The sequence below is a fragment of the Periplaneta americana genome, chromosome 7 (assembly GCF_040183065.1).
Source record: "Periplaneta americana isolate PAMFEO1 chromosome 7, P.americana_PAMFEO1_priV1, whole genome shotgun sequence".
NCBI lineage: Eukaryota > Metazoa > Arthropoda > Insecta > Blattodea > Blattidae > Periplaneta > Periplaneta americana.
Genome location: NC_091123.1, coordinates 154,665,192 through 154,692,894, shown reverse-complemented (window position 1 = coordinate 154,692,894; position 27,703 = coordinate 154,665,192). Strand labels below are relative to the sequence as shown.

Genomic DNA, 27,703 nt, shown 5'->3' with positions numbered 1-27,703 from the left:
TTATTATTAAGTTTAAAATTAAATTATACAAAAGAAAACTATTATGAACACAAAGTGATCACACTCGTCCTGCTATATGAATAAATTCCAACACGAATTTAAATTACGGTACAGTACAATACATATTTAAGAATTTTAATTATTTGTACAACTTACATCTAAATCCCTTCTGATCTATTAACGAACTTATTGTTCAATAAAATTTTATATGTAAACTACCGTAAACTGGGGTTACTTTGAACACAGAGGAAACTTTGACCATTTTTTCAGAAAATCATATTTAGGTTTCTACATGCTGCATTTGTTATAGATGGAGGTAAATTATCATAAAATCATTCTCATTCCAAATTTACCTACATCTATAACAAGTGCAGCATCTAGAAACTTAAATATGATTTTCTGAAAAAAAAATGGTCAAAGTTTCCTCTGTGTTCAAAGTAACCCCAGTTTACGGTAAATAAAGAAAAACTTTGAATCAATGAAGCACATGAAGTTGGGCTATACAACATAATTAAATCAGTTTGCAAAGCAAAGTCAAAAGACAAGCAATATCATTTGTGGAGGTATAGGCCTATCAAATTCTGTCACTCTGTCCTAGAGTAGTGATCGACAGAATTTTTGTCATCACATTTGTCTAGCTAAAGAGACGAATTGAAGCCGAAACAGAGAAGACGCAAAATTACACATAGAGTTTACACTCTTTAAAACAAGTTTGTGTTTTTGCTGCCAAAGGTTTAATCCTTTGACTGCATTTGGTATTATCCTTTGCAGTCTTTGGATTTTCCAAAGGCTTCTGACCCATGATGCACAGAATGGGACGATATTCTTTTACCCAGTTTGCGAATCTCCAGTTTCGAACTATTTGATTCTCATCAGCATGACGAAGAAGTCGTGGAACGGTAATCTTGTCAGAAATCCTTTGACAATGATCCGCGAAAACACAAACTGGTTTTAAAGAGTGTAAACTCTATTTGTAATTTGAGTTTTCTCTGTTTCGACTTCAATTCGCCTCTTTAGCAAGAGAAATGTGATGACAAAAATTCTGTCGATCGCTATTTTAGAACAGAGTGGATAAGGAAAGATCTCTAACGAGAAATTCCAAATACTGTTGTTGTTTTCTAATGCCAGGCGTTTGACAATAAAGTCATTTGACCTCTTGCACTTCAATATTTTTCAAAGATATTATCATGACCAGCCACTGAAGCACAGATTTTGAGGTGTTCCGAATCCATTTCTTGGTTTGAGTTACATAATGGGCAGTTAGGGGACTGATATATTCCAATTCTATGCAGGTGTTTGGCCAAACAATCATGGCCTGTTGCCAATCTAAATGCAGCTACAGACGATTTTAAAAGGGTATCTGTCGGATACAGGGGGGAGAGCCATTAATCCTTCCCATTGAAGGCTTTAAGGAACCAACCTGGACAAATACCCAATGTCCCATCCCTACCTTCCCGTGTTAGTAAGCAAAATTTTACAAGCTGAACTAAAGGGAGGGGCTACTCATCAATTAGCACTGGTCAGCTTGATGAGTTAATGACTGAATTTGGTATAATTTTTCTCTATCCAATACCTAATTCCCTCTTTACCCTTTCCTATCCAGTCCTATGACTGAACTCTTACTTTCTTCGACCCCGACAGCATTAGAGCATTCGAGGCCTAAGGGTTCATTTCCCTTTCCTTCCTCCTCTTTCTACTTTTCTGTTCCTAGTGCTGACCTGCTATGGCACTAAAATCGTCCTCCAGTGGCTTAAGGAGGGAAAGCTGGTGATCAACAAGATCTCCCAGCTAGGTCCAATGGACCTGTCGACCAACAGCAGGTGTGGTCCTCCAGACATTCTGGGGGTTGTGTGTGAATGACGTAGCCACCAAAACGTTAAAATATGGTGTTTACTTAAATCGGCTACAACTTGCCATTTTCACTCCAATATGAAATTCCAAATGTAGAATTAAATCTGATAATATAGATTACGTTATCAAATCTCAATCATGATAAGCTGTATTATCCAAATATATCGTCACAGTACAGTTCCTATCTGAAGGGCAGGGAAAAAAGGTAAAAATTCAGTCTCCAATCACCAGTACCTATTTAGTGGAAACAAAGCATACCTAGTTAAAGGCACTGAATCAGTTTATATAAAAAAACACAACATGAAGACAATGCTTTGTGATTAGTGAAGAATACAACAGTAATCACTCCATTCATACTTTCGTATTGGTACTGACCAATTAACCGATATGCATTCTTGTCTTGTTTCCGGAATTGAGTAAAGATTATTATCTCAGTAAACCTCGTACGCGCTCACAAATCCTGCATCAGAATGACAGAAAATACCACTTACAAACACAATTAAAGAAGTGGTCTTTAAATTAAATTAATTCATACATTTTACTCTCTTTCATGGATTTTTATAGTATCGAAACAAAATAAACAAAGCTTCAATTCAGCAGGAAGCAGCACTCAACTCAGTAAAACTGAACACATTGCATCAAACAAAAATTCAGCATACAAACTAGAGGGGGCATGAAGTTTTTATTACTTACTAATGTGCCAGTATGATGGCTACATTTCATCTTCCAACATCCTGTAAATACCAATAGTAATATAATTCAGTAGAAAACATTTAACAAAGAAGCTTTCAATCAACATGCTGTCAATTACGAACTACAAGTGACACAGAGATATAATTCCTGTTTTACGGACAATAGCTAAGTATTCACCATTAAGATATACTCTCAATGTGTCCTATTAATGACTATTATTTGGCTCACCATTATCAAAATGTTTTTTCTTTACATCGATGGCAGTATTGATGCATGTTTCTCAGAATATTTCCATTTTCCTATCCACCATTCCATTAATATTCCATTATTATTTGATTATAACCATCCCTGACCCAGGTATGGACAGATACTGACCAGATAATACAGTCAGAAAATTACTTTTCCTATTTAAAAACAAATCCTTCACTGACGATGAAAGTATATTTGTTGTTTATTTTATTATAATATTGTATTATCTGTTTGGATCACACAATTTAAATAACAATTAAGAAGATATGAGTCTCTGCATTTTAAATGTACAGTAGTGGCAAAAAAAACCAGACCGACCCTTGTAGCTGATTTCAGAGCCTTGTTCACTCCAGATCATGACAGACTGGTAACTAAGACTTTCGTGGTTCGAATCCTGCCTGGGAAGGAAACTTTTTTATGTTCCTTATTCAAATTTATTCCCAATATTTTTCGAATGCAGCGATATTTTACTACTTAATTAACTTATTATTCCCAGAACATGAATTTTACCAGCAATCTAAAAGTATTGGGAATAAATTTGAATAAGGAACAAAAAAAAGTTTCCTTCCCAGGCAGGATTCGAACCACGAAAGTCTTAGTTACCAGTCTATCATGCTCTGGAGTGAACAAGGCTCTGAAATCAGCTACAAGGGTCGGTCCGGTTTTTTTTGCCACTACTGTACAAACATTGACTTTAAATAAATACCGACAGAAGCCACTTAGCAAAGAAACGTAAAGATGACACAGGTTAATATGACATACACCCAAATACATTTCATTTTACACATTTCAAGTAAATAATGGAAATAACATTTAACATAAACAATGTTAATCAAGTACTATTCACACATTTACAGATATAAACTAACATACCAGAGAGATTTTCTTAGATTTTCAATGCTGTCCGAAAATTAAATGAAGTAAGTACCGGGATCTCTAGTTATAGATTATCTTCATCATTGGTTTAAGTCTATTTGAATGGACAGAACATAGTAAAAGTTTAATAAAAACGGATATTCCATATTGCCAATTTTTAATGGACTTAACTCTGTCTACTGTAATTTAAAATACTTTAAAAAGTCGCTTATTTTTTCTGCACTTTCCCACAAGTAATTTATTTTACTATAATATATCCATTGTAAGCTTGTTAATCACTAGGAAATGTTCGAGCAAAGGGGGTGTGAAGTGAATTTTTTATGATAGTGCAATGGGGGTGAAAGTGTACTTCGACAGAGAACAGAATGAAAGTTATGGTAGTAGTAGCAGTAGTGGTAGAATTGAAGGAGAAAAATAAGGTAAAGGTATCCCCGTAACATGCCATGAAGGCACTTGGGGAGCATGGAGGTAGAGCCCCATGCTTTCCATGACCTCGGCACTAGAATGAGATGGTGTGGTCGGCACCACGCTCTGACCGCCTTTTACCCCCGGCGGTACTCAATTTTATAGAAGGCTGAGTGAACCTTGGGGCCGTTCTGAAAGTTTGGCAACGAGAAAAAAATCCTGTCACCACATGGGATCGAAACCCGGACCTTCCAGTCCGTAGCCAGCTGCTCTACCGACTGTGCTACCCGGCCCCCAGAATTGAAGGAGAACTAGAAATATATCAATTATTTGTAATACACGAAAAATAAGGAAGACAATTTTTCGTTGTCTATTGCTCAGTAAGTAATAAAAGTTATGGTCAAACTTACACTTCGTCTTGATGTTCATTAGCACCCTCTTCAGCTACCAAGAGTTCATACTCTTCAGCAGCATAGCGGTCCCAGTCTGAGAGCTATAAAATAGTAACATATTTTCATTACAATAATCCTAGTAAAAAATGAGAAATCAATTTCTTTAAAACTTAATGTTAAAATGTATTTTAAAAAATTAAAGGAGTTTTGATAACCATATGGCACCATTTCAGCTTCATCAGCAACTAGTTACCTACTGCATCAGTTGTGGCGTTCATCTCTTGCTCTGCTGTTTTCTTTCTGTGGAAGGGGGCATGTTTAGGTGGTAGTGGGGATGACTGCGTACTATTATGTCGAATAATGTATGTGTGATAGATAAATTGTAATTGGATATTGAGTATGTGTTGTGGAAATGTTATTGTGTGTTCATATATTCCATATTATTCTAATATGTTCAGTTGTTCACGTTGAACTGATACTATATGGTTACCTATGGTACATTACATCTTTTAAATAAATTTTAACACATTTAAAAGTTAAGTATTAACAATAAGTTTTATGAAGTGAACTTCAAGAATAATAAATTAATTTCATTCATGTGTGTTTATTATACTGAGTGAACCGTAAGTAATGTTATTAATTTCAAGAGGTTATTTTATTTAGATATTTCAAACCAAAAAAGAAAGTTTAATACATTTTTGCTCGTTTTTGCTCCCTTTTCGAAAACATTTCATAACGTATTTTGGGAAAGCTACCAGTACTGAATTAATTCCCAATATGCTCAGTCACTTTAAGAGAGCAGTGTATTATGATGATAAATAATTGAAAGAATTTTAATTTTGTCCTATAAATATGCATACATTTTATCTGAACAAATGCAACTTTTCATTCTGAAAAGGAATTTTAAAATATTACATTTGTTCGGATCAAATTTCTGCACATTTAAAGGACAAAACTAAAATTCTTTCCATCATTTATTATCATAACACCCTGCTCTCTTATATTGACTGAGCATATTGGGAATTAAATCAATACTTACTTACTGGCTTTTAAGGAACCCGGAGGTTCATTGCCGCCCTCACATAAGCCCGCCATTGGTCCCTATCCTGAGCAAGATTAATCCAGTCCCTACCATCATATCCCACCTCCCTCAAATCCATTTTAATATTATCTTCCCATCTGCGTCTCGGCCTCCCCAAAGGTCTTTTCCCCTCTGACCTCCCAACTAACACTCTATATGCATTTCTGGATTCGCCCATACGTGCTACATGCCCTGCCCATCTCAAACGTCTGGATTTAATGTTACTAATTATGTAAGGTGAAGAATACAATGCGTGCAGTTCTGTGTTGTGTAACTTTCTCCATTCTCCTGTAACTTCATCCCTCTTAGCCCCAAATATTTTCCTAAGAACCTTATTCTCAAAAACCCTCAATCTCTGTTCCTCTCTCAAAGTTAAATCAATGGCTTTCCCAAAACAAGCTATGAAATGTTTTATACAAAACAAATTTTATCTCGAAAATGGAGCAAAAATGAACAAAATTGTATTAAACTTTTTTGTGTGAAGTATCTCAAAGAATAATCCCCTGAAATTGATATTACTTACGGTTTACCCTGCATATCTACGTTTGCAGTTTCATTTGATTCATACTACCGGTACTTTATTACTAAAATTATTTTTCGCTCAATAAGCAGAATTATATTGTACAGTTAGTACAATATTTATTTATGAATTCCTAGGTGATAACAAGGTATTTTAATTCACCCTACGAAGTAAGGAAGATAATTCTAGATATTTTTACGACTAAAAATAAATCTCTGACCTAAATAATGTATTTTCAGGATTTGTATTTTAAAATGTAATATAGATAAAAGCAGGATAGGGACCGATGCCGGGCTTATGTGAGGGCGGCAATGAACCTGCGGGTTCTTTAAAAGCCATAAATAAGTAATGTAGATAAAAGAATATGGCGCATAAGAAGCATTATTTTCAATCACTAACATTTATTTTTAAACTGTATAAATGTGGGGTTAATGATAAACTTCAGAAGGCCGATACTGCAACAAGACTATGTATTGTTACCGATAAATGTTATTATCATAGTCAATATAACAAGGCTAACTTGATTCATCTCCGGCTCCTCTAGCTGATTTAATTCATGTAGGAAAACATTCATATCCTGAGGTTTTCATTCTTTTTGTTGCAATTTAAACTATATACCGGTCATGTATTTAGAAAAATAGTACACATTTTTATTTAAATGTAATGTCTTACGACACTTCAAATAAAAAATCCACAATAAATACGTAATATTTAAAGAACTGAAGATACACAATCATAAAAAAATGACATATCATAACAAATTTCACTAAATTTCATTAAACAAACTACTTGAGAATATGAAATGTACCTTTTATAAAATTATTTATTAAAAGCATTTCACTTCAATTATTCACTGTAGATATTGCACCCAGGGCCGTCTATAGGGGGAGGGACACCATTCTAGTGGGAGCCAATTTACAGATATTTTCTAGGGGAAGAAAGACTTTTTTTTTTTTTTTGCGTGAAAGAAGAAAATTCTGTTAGTTCACTTATTATTGAAATAGTAATTAGTTTCCGACAAAATTAGCCTACTTCTCAAGAGCTTCTATAAATGTGATGTTTCAGTTAGTATACTATCATACAACATTTAATTAGGCTACACTACACTGACTTAATTATACCACAGTCTAGTATAGGCCTATACAGTCGCGAAGCTCAATACGTAGTAAATATGCAAACATTAGATAGTTGCTCACCACTAGGATCGCTAATATCGCCTCATTACAGGCAATGCAAAATAGTACTGTCACAGTCTATTGTTTCTAGCACCCTCAAAACTCAAGCTTCGTGACTGTATATAGTAGACTGTGGTTATACTCGTATTTTCATATTAATTTTTCTTAAATATATATTTTCACTAGGCCTAAAGTATGGCTGCATTTATTTTTAACATTACTTTTTTTCACTGATTGTAAGACTGATTATTAAATATGTTTATAAACTGAATTTTTTTTTTTTTTTTTTTAATATTCCTTTTGTCCAAGTAATATTTCAGTTTCAATAACAAACAAGATTGCCAGATATTGTAATAACATTTTCTTAGCCTGTTGTCTCAGTACTGTTTTTAAATCTTAGAATTTCAACATTGATCAAAATATTGGCAGGAGGCGGATGGGGGGGAGGGGGAAATTCCCCACAAATTTTTGTGTCAGGAACACAATTCCTATGGGCGGCTCTGTTGTACACGACAGATTTTAATATTTTTCAATTAGATTAAAACTTTGATAAAGTCGATATACTGTCACCAAATATTTTACCGTAATATTTAATTTACTCACTACACTTACCTCATGACCATCGGTATCATGATCTCGCTGTGAAGCAAATGGATCACGTTGTTCATGATCAAGATACTTTTCCAGATTGAAGAATGTATCAAAGAAGATAGGTGTCATTTTGCAACGTTTCAGGTCTCCAAGAGAAATCTTTCCTGGTACCGTTGGATGAATCATATCCAGCATCTGTTTCAAACAAATACGGTTCACTATCACTTTATAATGGGGACGGGACATGGTGAGGAGATAGTAAAACACTTAGGGTGGGAACTTCTCAAATCAAGGCGACGAAAAACCAGACTCACCGCATTGTTTAAGGCACAAATGGGACACAAAGCATGGACCGACATCAATGCTAGATTAGCAACACCATCATACTTAGGAAGGGCTGATCATATTAGGAAGTTTAAATGTAGAAAACAAAGAACGGACGTGGCAAAATTTTCTTTTGTTAACCTCACAATAATAGACTGGAACAGCTTACCTGCGGCAATCTTTCAGGGTGGTCCTCTCAAAATCAATACATTTAATGAAAGATTGAGAAGATTAGACTGAAAATGTAATTGGAGGTGCAATGTAATTATTTAAGTTGTGTGATGTACTTAATTGAATTGATATATAATTAATTAAGTTGATATGTAATTATTAAGTTGATATGTAATTAATTAAGATGATATGTAATTTAGATGATATGTATATAAATTAAGGTGATATGTAATTAAGTTGGTATGTAATTAATTAAGGTGATATGTAATTATTTGAATTGGTAATAGTTGGGTGAAACAGACGTACTTATAAGTTAGATTTACTTTTGCTTATCGTAGGCGTTATTATAGAATAGTTTTTAATTATAGTCCTAGGTTTATTTCATCAACTATTTATAGATTTACGTTTATTTTATTTTATTTCATTTAGGTTTATTTTATTTTATTTCATGTAATTGTAATTATTGTATATTATATATCACTGCCACCAGGTGTATACCCAATTGTAGTGTTAATAAATACATACATAAAAGGAGAGTAACAGATTTTGTATATTATTCATCTTCATCGCCAATATCACAGAAAGAATCATGGGTGCTTTGTTCAGAGCTTATTTATAATCTGGTGATGGAGGTATAGGCGAAATGGTATATCAAGAATGAAGAATAAAAGAAACACATTTACCTGACAGAGACAATCTTCAAATGGCAAAGTCTCAATTCCAATTGCTTCCATCCTTTGGAGCTGTTCCTCGTAGAAATATTCGAGCTCATACATAGAGAGGTATCCATCACCATCCAAGTCCATGCACCTGTAAAACATTGTGGTGAATCTTCAAATAATGTCACATAATGGTCTAAAGTTAATCAATACCGGTATGTAGTAATGCAGCAACTATTGAAGTGTAGAGGCAAAAAAAACCGGACTGACCCTTGTAGCTGATTTCAGAGCCTTGTTCACTCCAGAGCACGACATACTGGTAACTATGACTTTCGTGGTTCGAATCCTGCCTGGGAAGGAAACGTTTTTCGTTCCTTATTCAAATTTATTCCCAATACTTTTCGATTGCTGGTAAAATTCATGTTCTGGGAATAATAAGTTAATAAAGTAGTAAAATATCGCTACAGTCAGAAAGTATTGGGAATAAATTTGAATAAGGAACAAAAAAAAAAAGTTTCCTTCCCAGGCAGGATTCGAACCATGAAAGTCTTAGTTACCAGTCTATCGTGAACAAGGCTCTGAAATCAGCTACAAGGGTCAGTCCGGTTTTTTTTGCCACTACTGTACTTTCCTTGCAATTTACTTATTTGTAATTCATCACCTAATTAATGAAATTTTCATGAGAATGTCAATTATTTGTCTTTATTCAGATCATGATAAACATTAGACTCTTCGAAGGAAGAAAAATAATATTCTTCATTATTCTATATAGGGACTCATGGCGAAGGATCCTGAAAGAAGCTGAGGCTCGACCCAGGTTGTAGAGCTACTGATGATGATGATGATGATGATGATGATGATGATGATGATGATGATGATGGTTTTGTATACACTTTTAACACTTATACAATCAATGATTAACTTTACAACTTCTTTACTGTGTTAACTTAGGAAATTGCCTGGCTGGCTAGTTTCGAAGTGATATTCTTCATTGTCAGAAGCCTAGTGAAGGCCTCGTGCTATCTTCTGATTTCCTTTTGTAGTGGGGTGTGTTCATGATTATGTCGAAAAGGGTGTGTGTTTCGAAATTGAGTTGAGTGTTCAGGATGTGGTGGGGATGTGTTTTTGTATCTTTGTAAATTTCATATTGTTCAAGTTTCTGGTTTTTTGGCCAAATTACAAACACCATTACCAAGAAATTACTTCATATACTTCACATAGTGCATTTCTGTCCTACCTCTGTATTCAGAGTTACATATGTACCTGAACCAGTACTCGATAGCTGTGGGATGTGTCTTATCTTCTTCTGATAGAAGGAACCACACAAATTCAGTGTAGCTCATCTTGTCATCATGCTGTCGGGTGCCACGTGTCACGGCTCCAGAAAATATTCTGTCAATCATGCGCGACGAAAGAGCTGTAACATTATATTGTTACTGTTAAGTCACAAAAATTTATAGTTTACTTTCCAAATTTATTTTCTATACCTTCAACTGTTCATTATCCGACTAATTTCACACAGATGACAATTCAAGAACCACAGTCACTACACTCACTATTTATATATCATCCTCGAAAAACAAAGAATAATAATTATGAATGGCAAAATAGAATCAAACGGGATTGATAATGTACTGGTTTTTCTACCGTCAACTGGGATAACACTGGCTCAATTTTTTTAACATTCGAAAAGTAAACTTTTGTAATTGATGTGTTTGTTAATTTATTTTAATGAAACATTTTAGAAGAAGTAATAATGGCTCCTAAAGCATTGCAAACATGTTGCTTTATGTTTATCTGAGTTCATAATTTTTTTAATATTCGGCCAATGTTACCTTGACATGTGGTAACTTTGTCACAACTTTCCAACTTGCATAGTATATAGGATCATCTTGGGCCTCTGTAACCCCAAAATGAGTGCTGGTTTACCCAACTGATAAGATAAAATGCACTGAAATGATATTCACACGACAATTTAATTAAGAACAATGCATAATTTATTAGGAAGACACGTAAATTGAAGGTCATACCGGTACTGAAAATTATGTATATATTATATTTAATATTCATTGATAATCTCTCTGTCAATAGTTACACGATCTTTTTTAATATTGCTCCATAATCTGACCGTCAAGTCAGGATGACATTTTAGAAAAAGTTTTGCCCACCCATTACCAGGCACATTGTTTTTGAAATTAGTCACTGTGTGTCCTGTTTTGTCAAGATAGCTCTTTATTGTCATTCGTAGATCTTGTTCGCCCATTGGAAATCCAAATTCTGTCATCTTTTCGAGATGTTTTGCAAATACTTCCTCTTCTTCATTTATGAATTGTTGGCCGGCCTGGTTTTACATTAAGGTTGCCTTTGATTTTATTTTTTATGGTGCTACATGGAATACCACATATGCAACTCATTTCATATTGGAGTGAAAAATGGCAAGTTTTAGCCGATTTAAGTGAACACCATATTTTAACGTTTTGGTGGCTACTTCATTCACACACAACCCCCAGAATGTCTGGAGGACCACACCTGCTGTTGGTCGACGGGTCCATTGGACCTAGCTGGGAGATCTTGTTGATCACCAGCTTTCCCTCCTTAAGCCACTGGAGGACGATTTTAGTGCCATAGCAGGTCAGCACTAGGAACAGAAAAGTAGAAAGAGGAGGAAGGAAAGGGAAATGAACCCCTGGCCTCGAATGCTCTAATGCCGTCGGGTGGAAGAAAGTGAGAGTTCAGTCAGAGGACTGGATAGGAAAGGGTAAAGAGGGAATTAGATATTGGTCATGATAATATCTTTGAAAAATATTGGAGTGCAAGAGGTCAAATGACTTTATTGTCAAACGCCTGGCATTAGAAAACAACAACAACGACAACAACAACATATGCAACTGCTGCTCTCTGTGTTTTCACATCATTCCTGATGTCATTGGTTTAGTTTCTCCTCTGAATAATTTGAATATGGCCTAGTTTCTGGCACATATATGTGTGTTCAGTCTTTCTAGTAGGTTTTTTCAAAATATAATCAATATGGCAAATAATGTATTAAATTTCAAATTTAAATTATTTTGTCAAATCATATTTACAAACTTTCTTGGTACATGCCAAATTTTTACTGCTGAAAATACTGTTTCACCATATAAAAGTTCCCAGAATATTTTTCACACTACCAAACAATTGATTCATTTAAAATAGTGCTGCTTCCTACAAGTAAGTTCGGAAAGTACTTGGTTAAACTGTTTTACCGGTTGAAGCTGCCATTTACACAATACAGTTGAAACTACATAGATATACCACATTTTGTGGGGCTATAAAAATTCAAATATAATATATATATATATATTTTTTTTTTTCTCTGTTGGGCCAAAGTTACCCTTAATGGGCCAATGTTACCCCTGTTGACGGTACTTTCATTGTTGGGCACTTTTTTATGGTCTGGGAAATGCCATATAAAAATATATGAACTGTAAGTGAATTCTAACTGAATAAACTAAAGATATTAAAAAGATGGATGAAGTCCTTATGTTTAAAAATATCAGAAATGAGTAAATTATTTTAAATTATTCTACCAATGAAACACAGATACAGAGGCTTTTTATCATAGCTAACGAGAAAGAAAGGCTTCAGCACGAATCGGAGTCACATGGTTATCACGGTCTAGTCATGACCATCTTGACAATCGCCTAATATAAATATATGTTCAAAGTTCTAAAAAACAAAGGAATTTCTACACTGAACTCATGTTAAACGTGCATTTATATATAAACTTGTTCAATGTTGACCATGTTATGACTAAGAATGTGACATTGCGCCATAACCTGTCTTTCTCGTTAGCCACACTTTTTGTAAAGTGACATCAAAAACTTTTTCCTTGCATTTTTAACTATGTCCTGATTGTACCTATGCAGTGTCCAATATTACCATGGCAACTAAAACTAACCATTAAGCAAAGCCTGCATGGTATAGTCAAAAAACAAGGTACAATAAAAATGTAAAGAAAAAGTTTTTGATGTCACTGTACATATTATCTCTTTCTATTTTTGCATTAAATAAGAACGCAAGTGGTTTCATTTTCAAACAGAGTCATCTCTGCCAACGGAAACTGACACACATTCATTTCAGTATTAAGTGCCAACAATGGAATTTCAGAATTTACAACGAAAGAAGCACCTGCTACCACTTTTCTCGTTAGTCTGTCTTCTTATTTAAAAATGTAATTTTTATGAAGTACTGCACAATTTTCCTACAGCTTACCTCCACCAATTGCTTTCATTCTGATTGCTGTTAGTCGGCTGTGCCATTTTGGTGATCGATATTGTTTTTGTTTCTTACATATTAGCCATCTTCCAGTCAAGTGTACTGAAGTAGGAACAGGTTAGGTAAAGGATAAGACAAACATGCAAATTAATTGGCAAGAGACAAATAAGAAATGACATAAATAAGTTCAGTGAAAATTAGAATAAAGATAGGGTATTATTAGAAATGAGAAGACCTTATAAGAAAACAGCAACTGTAAAGGCTGAGCAAAGACCAATATAATGTAGTTTAATATCAAAGACGGACATCTGTCGTCTCCATAGTTTTGATCTACTGGGTGTTCAATTCAAAATGTGTCATGGCTCGCTGTATGCCGTCATGTGGCTAGTCAATGAGCCTAGAGAATTCAATCTTCCTACACTTCCGCAGAGGCATATTACCTATGTAACAGAGAAGTTGCCTAGCAAGTATGGTGCATTCTGAAGAGTACTTACCGATACGTACGGTAACGCCGATAGTGGCAGGAATGTGAACTGTTTCGAAACATGTACTGAGGTGAGTTTTTTTCTTACTGTCGAGATATGGGGAGAGTGTTAAGACGATTATTTACGTATTTGTTGACATTAATTTCGACGGTCAACATGGACACAGAGCATTTGATTTGTATCATGGAATGTTGCCGTACGCAACCGATGATAACAAATACCCTGCGTACGACTTGCCCGCGCAAAACACAGTTCGAAAGAGGTTATGGTATCACACAGACTGTACAGACCGCCATCTGTTGTTACGACATTCAAGTTATACCGTACACATTCTCAAGTTCAGATTGAACGCCTTGAGTAATAGGTAACTTCTCTGACATAAAAGCTGAAACTCGCTTCAAATCGCTGACTCATCAACAGTGACGTCATGACACACTATGAAATGAACACCCAGTAGAGGCACTTTTTTTTCACAGGGATCTTTGTAATATTTTAACACAATTTATTTTGTAAATGAAGTGTTAGAGTTTGCATATGGTTTCACCATAACTGAAAAGAGCATGGAAAATTGTATAAGAATCCACATCTATCTAAATTATGATCTGAGGTTCAGATGTCCGCCTTTGATATTAAGCTACTCATACAGTAAAAACTGCTTCTGTCAAAAGCATTCTTGCTTGTATAGAAAGTAGATAATTTGCAATACCTTGATTTATGAAAGTGAAAGCATAACTGTGCGTTTGGTACTCAGTCGTAGCTACGGTTGAATAAGATGCTGTTGTAATACAGTTTGGAGAAATCATACACAGATGCAGAAAATAAGCGTCTTAGGGTGCAACCAATTATAGTGAGAAAAGGGAAAAGGAAAACACACTACAGAATTTTCTCCAAGAACTGCGATATGACGAAAGGAATTTATAGATTTCACAGGATTATCTTTTGTTACTTTTGACTTTATTGTAAATCTAGTCAGTGAGAATATAGAAAGAAAGGGTACCAATTACAGAAAAAAATAATCACACCGGATAAAGACTGCATTCAGTAATGTACAAAGCAGGTCTCTGATCTAGCAGAATAACTAACTTTTCTGCATCTATCTATTTTCATACTGAGTTAAACTTGTAACTGAACTTCAATCACATTGATATGTCTGCGCTAATTTATATCTGAAACCAGACGAAAGCATGTCGAGCAGGTTTTGACAAAAGTAGCTTTGTTATATTGGTCTATGCCTGGCCTAAGGATTAAAAAGATATTTAATATAATTTTTGGATTATGGTTTGTTAACAATCAATTATTGTGTTTTTTTGATTGTGATTCGCGTTATAACATTTTTAACATATATTAATAAAACTGTAAAAGTTCACAGTGTTAAAATATTAAAAAGGTTAAATATACTTTGATTTCGGAATTATGTTCTCCAAAACACAAACGCAGAAAAATCGAAGTACTGGTACTCGTATATTAGCTTTTTAATATTTGAAAACTATGGAATTCTGAAGTTTTATTGTGTTTTATATACGTTAATCGAGTTTTAATTTTCTAAATGTATTTTAAGGGGAGACTCCATTGAAAATCATGAAATATTTCAAAAAAAAATTTACTGGCCATTTCACTTGTTTAGAATTTATATCTTCATAACCCAAATTGATTTAGTTCAATTGTGATTACAAATATGTCTATTTTTTTTCAAATTAAAGCTGGGGATGTGGCATTTAAAGAGCTGTCAAAATTATTTTTTCATCAAATATAAATCAATCTGGATGAAATTTTTACTGCAAGTATTTATGAAGTAACTGCACGTTTCTATGCATTTATTTTGTGAGAAATTATGTTAGTTTATTTTGTTTATATATTTTTTCATGAATTATAGAAACAACAACATTTTCAAAATTTCGAAAAAATTTCAAAGTAAATTAAAAAAAAAAAGGAAGCTTTAGGAGTTCAAAATTTGAATTTTGTTAGTCCTTTACATAGTAAACATGCTCTCAAAATTTGGTTCAAAAAATGATTAGGGGAAAAAAGTTGTCATTTTAGTGGAGTGTCCTCTTAATGAAAAAATTTACAGTACATACTATAACTTCAATATTGGATAATAATAATAAAATTAGTTACTGTGTAATAAAAAATTGAGATACCCATAATCTTTTAATATCTTGCTTCATTTATATAATGTGTGTTTGAACGTGCATGTATGAGGTTATCTTGTTAGTCGAAGTGTATAAAAAGCAAAGTAAATGAGCCCAATACAGTTTGATTACCGACACATGTAAATTGCACACAAAAGAATGAACTGAATGGACATTGTCAACATATTAATACTGTACATGTGAACTTTGGAATTACTTTGGTAATTTGAGATGTAACAATATTTAAATCATAATAATACCAGTGGCGTAGCGTCAATGTAAGCTAAAAAGCTCAGCTTCCCCAGTTAATAATAATTTCATAATAAACCTTCAATCTATGAATTATTTATTAATTTTAATAGAATTTATATTTACACATTAAATATTGTGATGCGGCAGCTCAGGATGATTTGTGATGCAGCAGTAAACAAGAAGCCTGCACACACCAGCTTCCAAGTAGACTGGTTTCTTACACTCATTCTTCTGTGTAACCCATCCCGCAGATTTTCCATCCCTTTCTAACTAAACTATCCTGGTCGCAAGGCTATCAAGAAGCTAGCTTTGACTTTGAAAATAAGTAGTTTCCGAGTTATCCCTTTTCGTCAGTTGTGTTCAGTTGAAGTGTTAGTGTGCACTGTGGCTGATATAATAAATAATGAGTGAAATAACAGTTCCTGACATCAATTTACTTGAATTTTTTAGGACAATTCTATTATCAAGACTGACTTACGAACAAAAGTGTGATCTAAAAAACAAATGACCGACTCCCTTGCTGTCAATGAAGGACACAACCAAAAGACAGACGCATACTTACGTACTGTATCTATTGACCGCTAATATTGTGATTCCTCTAACTATGACAGGGAGTGAGCTAATGTTACACCTATACGTGTCTATTTGTTAGAGATATGTGTAAATCGTGAAATCATATTTTACTACGTACCATTTGAGGTCATGGTCATGGTGTTATTTACGAGGTTCCAACCAATCTTCGACTGCTGACTTGACATTGACTACTATTTATTTTAAGACTATATTTTTGTAATACGTTTTCTCATATTGCATGAAAGACAACTTGAATTAGCTTCCCCTGCTCAAAATTTCATGCTACGCCACTGAATAATACTATGTTCTTGACTTCAGACTATCTACAGTTCATCTGTACTATCCAAACAAATGAAGAATACCACTCCTGAGAACAGGACAACTCTGAGCTCTGAGGCGGAATTCTTATTCTGTAAGATAGAATGATTCAAAATATGGTTAGCAAAGCTAAATTTTGACGTGAGTGAAAAATTACCTACCGGTATAAATTTTGTTACCAGCCCTATTATACATGTCATAAATCTAAAACATGGAACACCCAGATTTAATTTCCTTGCTAAGGAAGAACCACTTGATCAATGAATACAATGGGACAATACAGACAGAATATTATGTCACTACTGTGAAAAGAACTATGTGACATTTGCTGATTTCACGAAACATAACCAAACAGATATGCTTACCGTGATCACTATGTCTTGTAAGATCCTGTTTATCGATGTAGAGATCATGATCGCGATCCAACTCCCAAAACTTGCAGTAGATGACATAGAAATGCTCGTAACTGAAGTACGCAGTCACCTGGTTGATGTCTTCCTCTTCTTCCAGAAGTTGTATAACTCGTATGAGATTTGATCTCCTAAGTTCTGGCAATGTTATACGTCCACTCCAGGACCTATTTACACAGTAGTAGATGCGTGCAATTACCTGAAATTTCAAACAAATGTTCCCGTTGATTGAAACATTCAAGAAAGTAACATGACAAATACAGATATAACCTATGAAGAAAAAGAGTAGTGTATGCTTCCACATAACCGAGTTTTTCCCCTCCAGCTCTCTCTGGCACACTTCATATGAGAGAAAAAAAAGTTACCGGTATTTAAATGATTAAAAATAACCTCTAAATTGTAGCAAACCACTTTAAAGTATAGATATAATCATTGCGAAAGTTATAAACCCACCCAACCTGCCTCAAACTACTTCCTTTTTTTTATACTTCACTGATTTTGACAGACATTTTCACACAATAATGACGTATAACCCAGTGGTATCATTATGATTTTGCAGTTGCACTCATTTCTTCTCAATGTCCAAAGTAAATCTTTGATAATCATTGCTTATGAAAGCACTTCTTTCTTCACTTGGACTTCAAGGTAAAGATATAAGTCATCTGCTAGATATAGCCACAACTACTGTTGAGATACAGTACCTCAGACAATTTTGTGTGAAGTGTTTCTCGTGTGGAATCGTGAAAATGTACGGTAGTGTATAAAGTGTGATATACAAGGGCCGTTCAAAAAGTAAGTTTCTCTGGGGCCGTTTACAGAAAGAAAACACAATTTCATGGAAATATAACATGGGATCGACAGAGAGGTGCAGACGACTGTCACACACTTGTTCCGACAAATGTCTCAATAATTATTCCGGTGGAGAATATGTTGAAAATAGCTTAAACACTGCTGTATCTGTTCATGAAATTGCGTTTTTTTCTGTAAACGGCCCTAGGAGAACTTATTTTCTGGATGGCCCTCTTACAATATATAGGCCCTACGTTTTTCTGCACACTTCCGTTTCTCTAATATTATCCTCCCTTCAATTCCCCACTGTCATTCCACAAATATGACATTTCATCATCATCCTTGAAGTCTGATAGTTTGGCTTAAAACTGCATCTCTTATTATCACAGGTCATTAGCATTCTGGATAGAAAAAGAAACCAGACCAGAGAAGCTCTCGTCCGCTGTGACAGAATAATGCTTGATAATAAAATAAAATAAAAAAAAAAAACTTTTAATCAGTTCTCTAAAGACGCTGCAATTTCTAGTGTGGAATATACTTACAGTATGCCTAACTACCGATACTCCATTGTTCACTCTGTATAGACAGGAAGGAATTTACATCTCATCCCAATCACTGTAACTTTAACTATACAGAACCACTCAATGGAAGGCTAAATAGATATTACTATGTAACAGAATTTTTAAAGAGTAGTGGAACAGAGAAAAATTCTTTCTGGCACCAGGATTTGAACCCAGGTTTTCAGCTCTACGTGCTGATGCTTTATCCACTAAGCCGGAGAGAATTTTTCTCCGTTCCATTACTCTTTCTTCGTACAATGACGCAGAATTTCTGCATGGAAACATCATATGTACTTCGGTACATTAAATAATATTATATGATATGCGTAAATCACTTAGTGATTTAAGATGGCGCTTATTCCGTCGGATCCCGGCCAATCAGTCACTCATAATGAGTGCACCTTCGCACATATGTGGACATTATCCTACATTCATAGACATCTATGACGTAGTGCAGAGGGCAGGCCACTAGAGGGAACCCAAGAGGTGGAACTTAAACTGAGACGATTCGATCCGACACTGGGATGGGAATCCGGTGTGGCTTAGTGGATAAAGCATCAGCACGTAGAGCTGAAAACCCAGGTTCAAATCCCAGTGTCGGAGAGAATTTTTCTCCACTCCACTACTCTTTCATCGTACAATGACGCAGAATTTATGCATGGAAACATCATATGTACTTCGGTACATTAAATAATATATAGAATTTTTAAAGTTTATACAGAATCCATAATTAAAATATTGTAAAGAATTATGATGTTGAAAAAGTTTAGTAAATTAATTTGAAATAGGGTTCCAGTAAGTTAGAAAACTGATAAATTTTGAATGAAATGCAAAGATTTATATTAAATGGATCTAAATTCAAAGTTTCAGAGCACTTTCAATTAATGATATAATGGAAAAACACCAATTCTCTTACATATTTTTTCATATGATGTAAAAGATACAAAAAAATTAAAAATTAACAAATTAGCAACTTCGAATGACTGTGTTGAAAGAAATCACATTTTCTGGCATACATCTTACCGTATGTACATATCGAGAGTGGAACTCTGTGGCTTCTTTGAGGAAGGTTAGTCCTGGATGTGTATCCACCACATCTTGGACTAAAGGTATAAAGTCTTCAGGAACCAGAAACTCTCGTGTACCTTTCGTCATGATGTACACAAACTTGGATGGTTTATCATGGCAAGACGACAACATTCTGCAAGAGAATATAGAAAATTAAGTAAAAAATGTCATAGAAAATTAAAATTTGTCAATAGAATTTAATCTAAGTAATATCACTAAACTTCTTTAATATTAGTATACTTGTTTATGGGGGTGATGGGTGAAATTTCTATTTTCTACATTTTTGAAGCTAAGTCCTTGATCTTTTGTACACATAATCACGCTGTGATAGATAATGAAGTGATGCGGTGAAGTCAATTAGTTTCTGAGTTATTAACAAAAATATTCTGAAAAATTTGCGTATTTCAAAAGGAAATTTCTTACTTAATTTTTTAGTAAAATGTTGGGATTTTTTTTGCAAGATCAGTGGCATATTTAGAAAAACAGTTTCCTATATCTTTAGTATAAAAGTGAAAAAAAAAGTTTTATAACCACTGCATACCTAAAAATAGAAATTTCCCACTGCCACTATAAATATTTCTTTTATTTAAAAAAGTATTTAATTAATCATAAAACCTATGCGCTATTTTGTTAACCTCATGGTACAGAACATGCAGTAAAAATGTCATGTTCCTAGCATCACAATTGTAAGAGCCTTTACACTTTGAATCTGACGAAATGTGCTTAGAAAAAAGTGTGGGGAAACAGCTTTGCAGCCATTTATATATTGCGTACTGTTTATGCTTTCAAGCACTGCAGAGCATTGAAACTTGCTCAACACATAAATAAGAGATTACTGATTCGTTTTCACAAAAAATGAAAATGAGATTTTTGACTGAAAATGAACAAACTTTCACGCGAGTTGTGTGGATATAAAGGGAAAAGTTGAGACGGTGTCGGGTGGAGTTCCCGGGTAGCTCAGTTGGTAGAGCGCTGGTACGTTCAACCAGAGGTCCCGGGATCGATACAACAATTTTTCCCTTGAAATTATTCAAACTTTCACCCGTCACTCCCCTTAATGTGTCCACTATGTATGACGATTATTTATTCTTCTATGCAACATCCATATTCAACTATTCATCCTTTCATTTTATTATCAATTAACCTGCAATTGAGGGATCCTATCAGAGAAGGGGACAAGCCACGAATCCTGATATGTAGAATATCTTCTTATCTCACTGGAATGTGAAAAAATATCTTCAGACTAAGCTCTATAACAACAATTGTATATTCACATCTGTAAAATTTTAGATTTATGAGCACTGATGCTGAAGAAAATATTTGGAGCTAAGAGGAATGAAAGTACAGGAGAATGGAGAAAGTTACATAATGCAGAACTGCATGCATTGTATTCTTCACCTGATATGATCAGGAATATTAAATCCAGACATTTGAGATGGGCAGGACATGTAGCACGTATTGGCGAATCCAGAAATGCATATAGTGTGTTAGTTGGGAGGGAAAAAGACCTTTGGGGAGGCCGAGATGTAGATGGGAGGATAATATTAAAATGGATTTGAGGGAGGTGGGATATGATGATAGAGACTGGATTAATCTTGCACAGGATAGGGACCAATGGCGGGCTTATGTGAGGGCAACAGTGAATCTCCGGATTCCTTAAAAGCCATAATAAATATGAGCACAGATAACCGAGCATTTCAATTTACGTACATATCTTAACTGTGGCTTATTCTTTTATCTGATTGGGACCCTCAATTGTTGATTTATATTATTTTATATGTATCCTTCTGCAGAATCTCCTGAACTTTCATACATTTTTAAATGTTTGTTTATTTATTTGTTTTCATGAATACCTATTACAGGAGCTTTGCTGAAAGAAAAGTTGTCCAATGTTGATTTAATGTCAGTCCAGTTCAACAAATAAGTTCATTTAGGATGACAACTATTGATAAGTGATCAGAATTTATTACCCTTAAAGGACAATGTTAAAGATTTATTCGAAGAGCATTAAATAAAACTATAACAATACTGGTACTTACTTTTTCCAGAAGTCATTGAAAGTATTTGCTTCCACATAACCGAGTTTTTCCCCTCCAGCTGCGATGAACAGCGGAATTTTCCAGTAGATGGGACACTGACAAGCCTACGAGGTGAAAGAAGATAAAATAGTTTAAAAGAAGTATCGCACTGAATGCAAGAAAGCACTGTCTTAAAACTACGAAATTTAAATGCATACCTTTGTAACGGTATCGAACTTGTCTCGAGGCACTTGCTGATTTGGAAATTGTTGGAAGGCTGATGATATTTTCTGGAGAACAATATCTCCAATGTGTTCATTGGCAGGCTTTCCTTGTGGATAATAAAATCTGAAATAGAAATTGTGAATTTTCATGTACTTATGATTAAAAAAGGAATCTCTGCTCCATCACCATCTTTATCATGTTCAATGAAAACATAATGACATTCTCCGCTACATCTACATAAATTTTATGAACTCGGTAATATTTTCTGCAACTTCTCTATCATTCTGAAAAAAAAAAAAAAAATGCAACTTGCTTTCGCATCTACTCTGTCCATTGTTGGCAGCCAGCGATTGTGGGGAGTCATTATTACAAATGTTATATATAAACTGTAAGAGGTATGAAATACAGCAGACTTACAGTTTAACTGAATTGATGATTGCAGGAAGGACTGTAGTCACCACTTCAGTAGAGTTTTGAGATATAAAAGAATAACTATTTGACTGTTTCCACGACATTTGTATATGCATGTAGTTAATTTTTCTGGAACGAATACCTTAAGATATGCATCTAAAGTTTGTTAACACTTGTTACTTCAATTAAAACAGCTGGTAATTTACAATTTTATTGATGGATCCAGGTCCTTTCTGCAATCAATGGAAACAGAGGTAATATAATAATAAATCACCTCAAAGCATAGTGAATATCTATTATTGTACATAAATTCAAGTAATGTGCAAACCAAAATCTTTAGTTATTTGTTTTTACTTGGTTATTTAACGACGCTCTATCAACTAGTGGTTTTTTTAATGTCAATGGAAATGGTGACAGTAAGATGGTGTTTGTTGAAATGAGACCGAGGAATCGCCATATATTACTTGAAAAATCATTTTATGGTTGGGAAAAACCTCGGTAAAAACCTAACCAGGTAATCAGCCCAAGTGGGAATAGAACCCACGGATCAGCAGGAAAACACGCTACTGCCTGAACTATGCTGGTGGCTTTTAATTATTAATGTGTGTCAAAATTAATTAACATATTTTTATTATTCCATTACTAAAAAATTTCAAGTCGCTGCTAGCATTCTTCATATTTTACATTAAAACATTAATATTTAAACAAAGTCTCTGTAATGCACTAGTGATAACACTTCCTACATTTTTGTATCTTCATTCCATAGTTGGCCATAGGAAAATATCATTCCAGAATTCTTCATTTTCGGAAGTTTCCGACGTATAAGGCAGCTGATTTCTTAATATCAGACATTCCATTCACATTGATTGAAACTGCAATGTTTGCATATGCAAGGCACACAGGCAGAACAATATTTTATTTTTGAGACAAAGGCAGGTGAAATGTGCTGAAGTTCGAGCCAGGAATACATTCAGAGGCAGTAACCATCCCTTTCTTTTCACTTTCATAGATAAACTGATTAAATGTAGAAGCAATGAATAAAATCTTACAGTCTCTTGCAACAGAACGAGGAGTAATTTCTATTGAGATGCAGGTCTTCTTATATGATGGACACCATGATTTAAAATCTAGCATATCTGTTCCTTGAACTTCCTGCACCATGAAACTTCCTCCCCAACCCCCCCTCCAAAATTATTCGTGGTGGGCAAAACAACTGACAGCCAACTTTTGAGAGCAGAAAGGACCGCATTCCTGGACTCCGAATTCTTCTGCACTTAACCAGAAATCAACCCCATAATATTATGAACCTTAGATCTCCGTAGATTGGGGACTTTTCTATGCACAAAGGTGAATATAAGAGTACCTTCAGAGATTCAGAATCTGCTCATAACTGAATTTCATAAAAAAAATGTGACTCAGGTCCTTTCTGCAATCATTGATTCAATTATTCTGTTTGAAAAGTTCCTTTTCCTTATAATCAAATGTTCATTTACACGTAAGTAGACTAACATTAAGTGCTGAAACTTCAACTCTTCTGGCAATGATGTTCGATGAATAAGAGATTCAACAATGAGCACAATTTTATTATCTACAAGGAATCTTCATAGTTGAGCATTTTTACTTCAAGTATCAGAAGCTATATGCAATACGCATGTGGTTCTCCTCTCTTGTATATGACAATTTCCGGTAAATCTAGTGAAATCTGCTCGTTTAACAATAAAATTTACTTCTACATGATATTAATTTTTGATCTTACAGAATTTTCTCTTTCTCCGTTATTAATAAAAAATACTTCTAAGATTGTAGTCATATTTATCATAATGACACAGAATTACAATATTTCTTTGCCATTCTATATGAAAATGTGTGCTAAATTCTCCAAAGCACAAAATGAATATGATCAAGATTTACTCTTGTCAATGAATCTGTTATAGAGATTTTCTATTCACTGTCATTTTAACCTCCTTAAATTTACATGAGCTTACAAATGAGTTTCTTCAGGATCCAGAATACTGATTTAGATAACTTGCTCTGTCATTGGCAAACATCAATTATTTATACTCTATACCACAGATATGTTCCATTTCAAATAATAAATAATTATTTTTGGACATGCCCCTGAAGTTAGTTTGTAGTGAGAAAAGTTTTATGAAATTTTGTTTCATTATACTCTGCAGTCGCAGTCATAGCAATGAAGTATAAGGTATTTTTGTAATGACTGAAATAAGCAAACACGGATTCTTTTATTTTGTCAGCTAGAGTTGCGATAAAGAATTTCGATAATTTGTTAAGGAGAGAGGATGGTATTTTTTAAAACTTTTTTCCTATTTGGTGTAAAATATTAATTTTTTGTATGTAGAGAGCTCATAGCTGTGGCAACTCAACGAAATAAAAATATTTTGAAAAAAAAAAAAAATATTTGGGGACCCAAATTTGAAAAAATATACCTAATGCAGAATTGTACTAAAACCATTTTTAAAGATAGATACAAACAGTTTTTTGCAATGTATTTGCAGAAGCATGTTCTACAAACTGTCTGTAACAGAATTTTGATATTAGTCCCTACGTTTGTAAAATAAAGAATTAAAATTTAATAACAAATTTCTGATTTCCTTTCTTGCAAACAAACGGACGTATTTTTAAAATGAAATCAATTAACAAAATTCTGTTACAGAGAAAAGTTTCCTTATAGTCTAAAGAATTTGTGTTCTAAATTTCATGCATGTATCTTTAATAGTTCAGAAATTATATCCATTTTTGTCTGGCAATGTAGCAAAAAAAAAAAAAAAATGAAGTTACTGGAAACCGATAAAAGCGGGCATGTGATTTAAAAATCCATAGCGCAGGAAGTTTAAAAATGACGTCTCAATATCCGATAAGGGCACAAATACCCACAAAATGTTATGCAATGCATTCCACACATATCAAAGGGTATTTTAAAGAAAAAAATTTTTTTTTTTAAATTTAATTTACCGGAAACAACAATAAAAGTGGGCGAGTGATTTAAAAATCCATAACGCAGGATGTTTAAAAGTGGCGACTCAACATCCGATATGGGCACAAATACCCACAAAATGTTATACTATGCATTCCACACATATCACAGATTATTTTAAAGAATTTTTCCTTTCTTTTTTTTTTTTTTTTTTTTTTAATTTACTCATTTTCCACCAAAAAAAAAAACATCCCCTCCCCTTAAGTGTTATATGAATAGCAGCTTCATGTTTTCTTAAAAAGTATAGTAATAATTATTATTCCTTTACACGAGAGGCTATGTTTACATTAGGAGAGGACACCCTTTAATTCTCTCTGGTAATTCGAAACCTGAAACACTTCTATCTTTGCTCAAGGAGAGACAACATTTCATGACCATATACAATTAGCTTGCGCTTATTGGTTGTCTGATGCTTTTACAAATCTAGCTGAAACAAACAATTCCTTCGCCTTCTAGAAATAATGTTTTCTATTATGACTTGAAATGAAATTCGTCTATGTCAGGATAAAACGTCATTCTTCATTTTAATCACCGGAACTGTACCCATCTTTGGTGTTTACCTGACGTGAGTTGCTATTGAAAACATCAGAAGACACATTTCTGAAACTAAATGAGCACAGGTTTAAAAGAAAGTCATTAGGACAAGGTTGTATGACATAGGAATGCTAGTTGGCAAATGTCCCTAATGGCAATCCATAAATACTGTGCTGTCTGACAGCCATGAAATGTAAACTAAATGGTGCACCTCTTTCAAAAGTAAAGATGAAACATTTCCAGATTGGCTATAACCAGGAAACAGAAAATATATAAATTATGGGATCTATGATACTTTTCAATTTGAGTGAGTAGAAATTTGTGTGCTACAATCTAGCACAGAAGTGTTTAACATCTTGTACAGGGACATCATTTTATTTTTACTTCAATTTTTATTGTACCTGAGCTTTTTAATGTACTTCACTCCCACCCCTGCTACTAGTAAACTTCTAATCGTCCTCCACTCAGAACCAAGGCCGCGTATGCAGTCAAAGTGCCTTACGGTGATACTAAACAGTAGTGAGTTAGTGAGTATAGTACGTTCCATAAATATATTCGCGTTTTTCAGTGACGAACGAGTTTTCAATATTGAATCATATTTTCGTACAGGTACTGTTGTCCGTTTGCCTACGTCGCATTCCGATTTTCCCCACCTACTTCTGCTCGCGCCTCTGTAAAGGCTAGTGGCTGGGCTGTCTTAACTCTTTTCTGAAAACATTAATTTCTGTTAGGAATTGGGCGTCTACGTAATATTATACAACTGTTTCAAATAACTTAAATAAAAAAACCTCCTTTCTTTCTACGACCCTGCGACGTAACTACTTGGATGGAAAGTAGATAGCGTATCTAAGTAATTTTATCTTTTCGGATCGGGCAGAAGTGAAGATTGAATTTACAGTAAGTCAGGTAATCTTTTATAGATTAAGTACAGAATTATTTCCACATGAGTTACTAGTACGAAGGACGAAACTGGTAATTGGAATTAGTTACAATAGTTTATAGTGCGATAATATGCACAAAAGAACTGAAGCCTGTACCGAAATGAACGGCCACCATTTTCAAAAACGTGTTTAAATATCCATATTATGATTCAATTTAACTTCATTCTCTAAATTGTACGCTAATGTGTTGTAGACAGTATAATATACACTGCATAATGAATAAGTCCGAATGGATACCTCAGTTCATGAGTAAAAACACTTATTGTTAATATAGTACTGGATTTTGATTAAACAAAAACCTAATAAAAATTATCAAACAAAAAATCGCGATAATTCCTAGTTTACGTAAATGGATGAACTACTTTTCTTCCCTCCTATACCTAGTAAAGTGATTTGTTTGTATTTTACGGCAGTATCATCGAACTCCAGTCGTGGAATGGGGTAGCAAAGGTATAGCCAGGTTAATATTAGAAATGTTAGTAAAATTAAAATGATGTCTTTGTATTACAGATAATAATGGGCTGACATTACGACACATCATTTAGAGACTATTTCTCACAACAATAATGGAACAGAAACACAAACCAGATAGCTTTGAAACGAAAGTAAATGGCGTAGAATTTTAAATAAAAAATAATTAAAATAACATACTTAAAACTCCATTCCTGTGGTTCCACAACTTCTTACATTCAATAAATTGATGCGATGTTATTAGTTATTAGACTATAAGCTTTTTACTGTTATGATTTATGGT

At 34.0% G+C, this 27,703-nt stretch overlaps 1 protein-coding gene across 2 annotated transcripts in view; it reads right to left on the bottom strand.

Moving 5' to 3' along the window:
• The window catches only part of LOC138703629 (uncharacterized), a 316,932-nt gene that overhangs the window by 16,650 nt on the left and 272,579 nt on the right, over positions 1-27,703 (bottom strand). Inside the window, exons 4-12 of one of the 2 annotated variants that reach the window (XM_069831674.1) lie at positions 22,062-22,191; positions 21,865-21,968; positions 19,781-19,958; positions 17,364-17,607; positions 10,251-10,404; positions 9,012-9,138; positions 7,855-8,028; positions 4,485-4,567; positions 2,545-2,585 (exon numbers count right to left, since the gene is read on the bottom strand). In XM_069831674.1, coding sequence (XP_069687775.1) covers positions 2,564-2,585; positions 4,485-4,567; positions 7,855-8,028; positions 9,012-9,138; positions 10,251-10,404; positions 17,364-17,607; positions 19,781-19,958; positions 21,865-21,968; positions 22,062-22,191 — 1,216 coding nt within the window. In that variant the 3' untranslated portion in view covers positions 2,545-2,563. The remainder of the gene's footprint in view (positions 1-2,544; positions 2,586-4,484; positions 4,568-7,854; positions 8,029-9,011; positions 9,139-10,250; positions 10,405-17,363; positions 17,608-19,780; positions 19,959-21,864; positions 21,969-22,061; positions 22,192-27,703) is intronic. The other variant, XM_069831673.1, reaches the window with a different exon arrangement.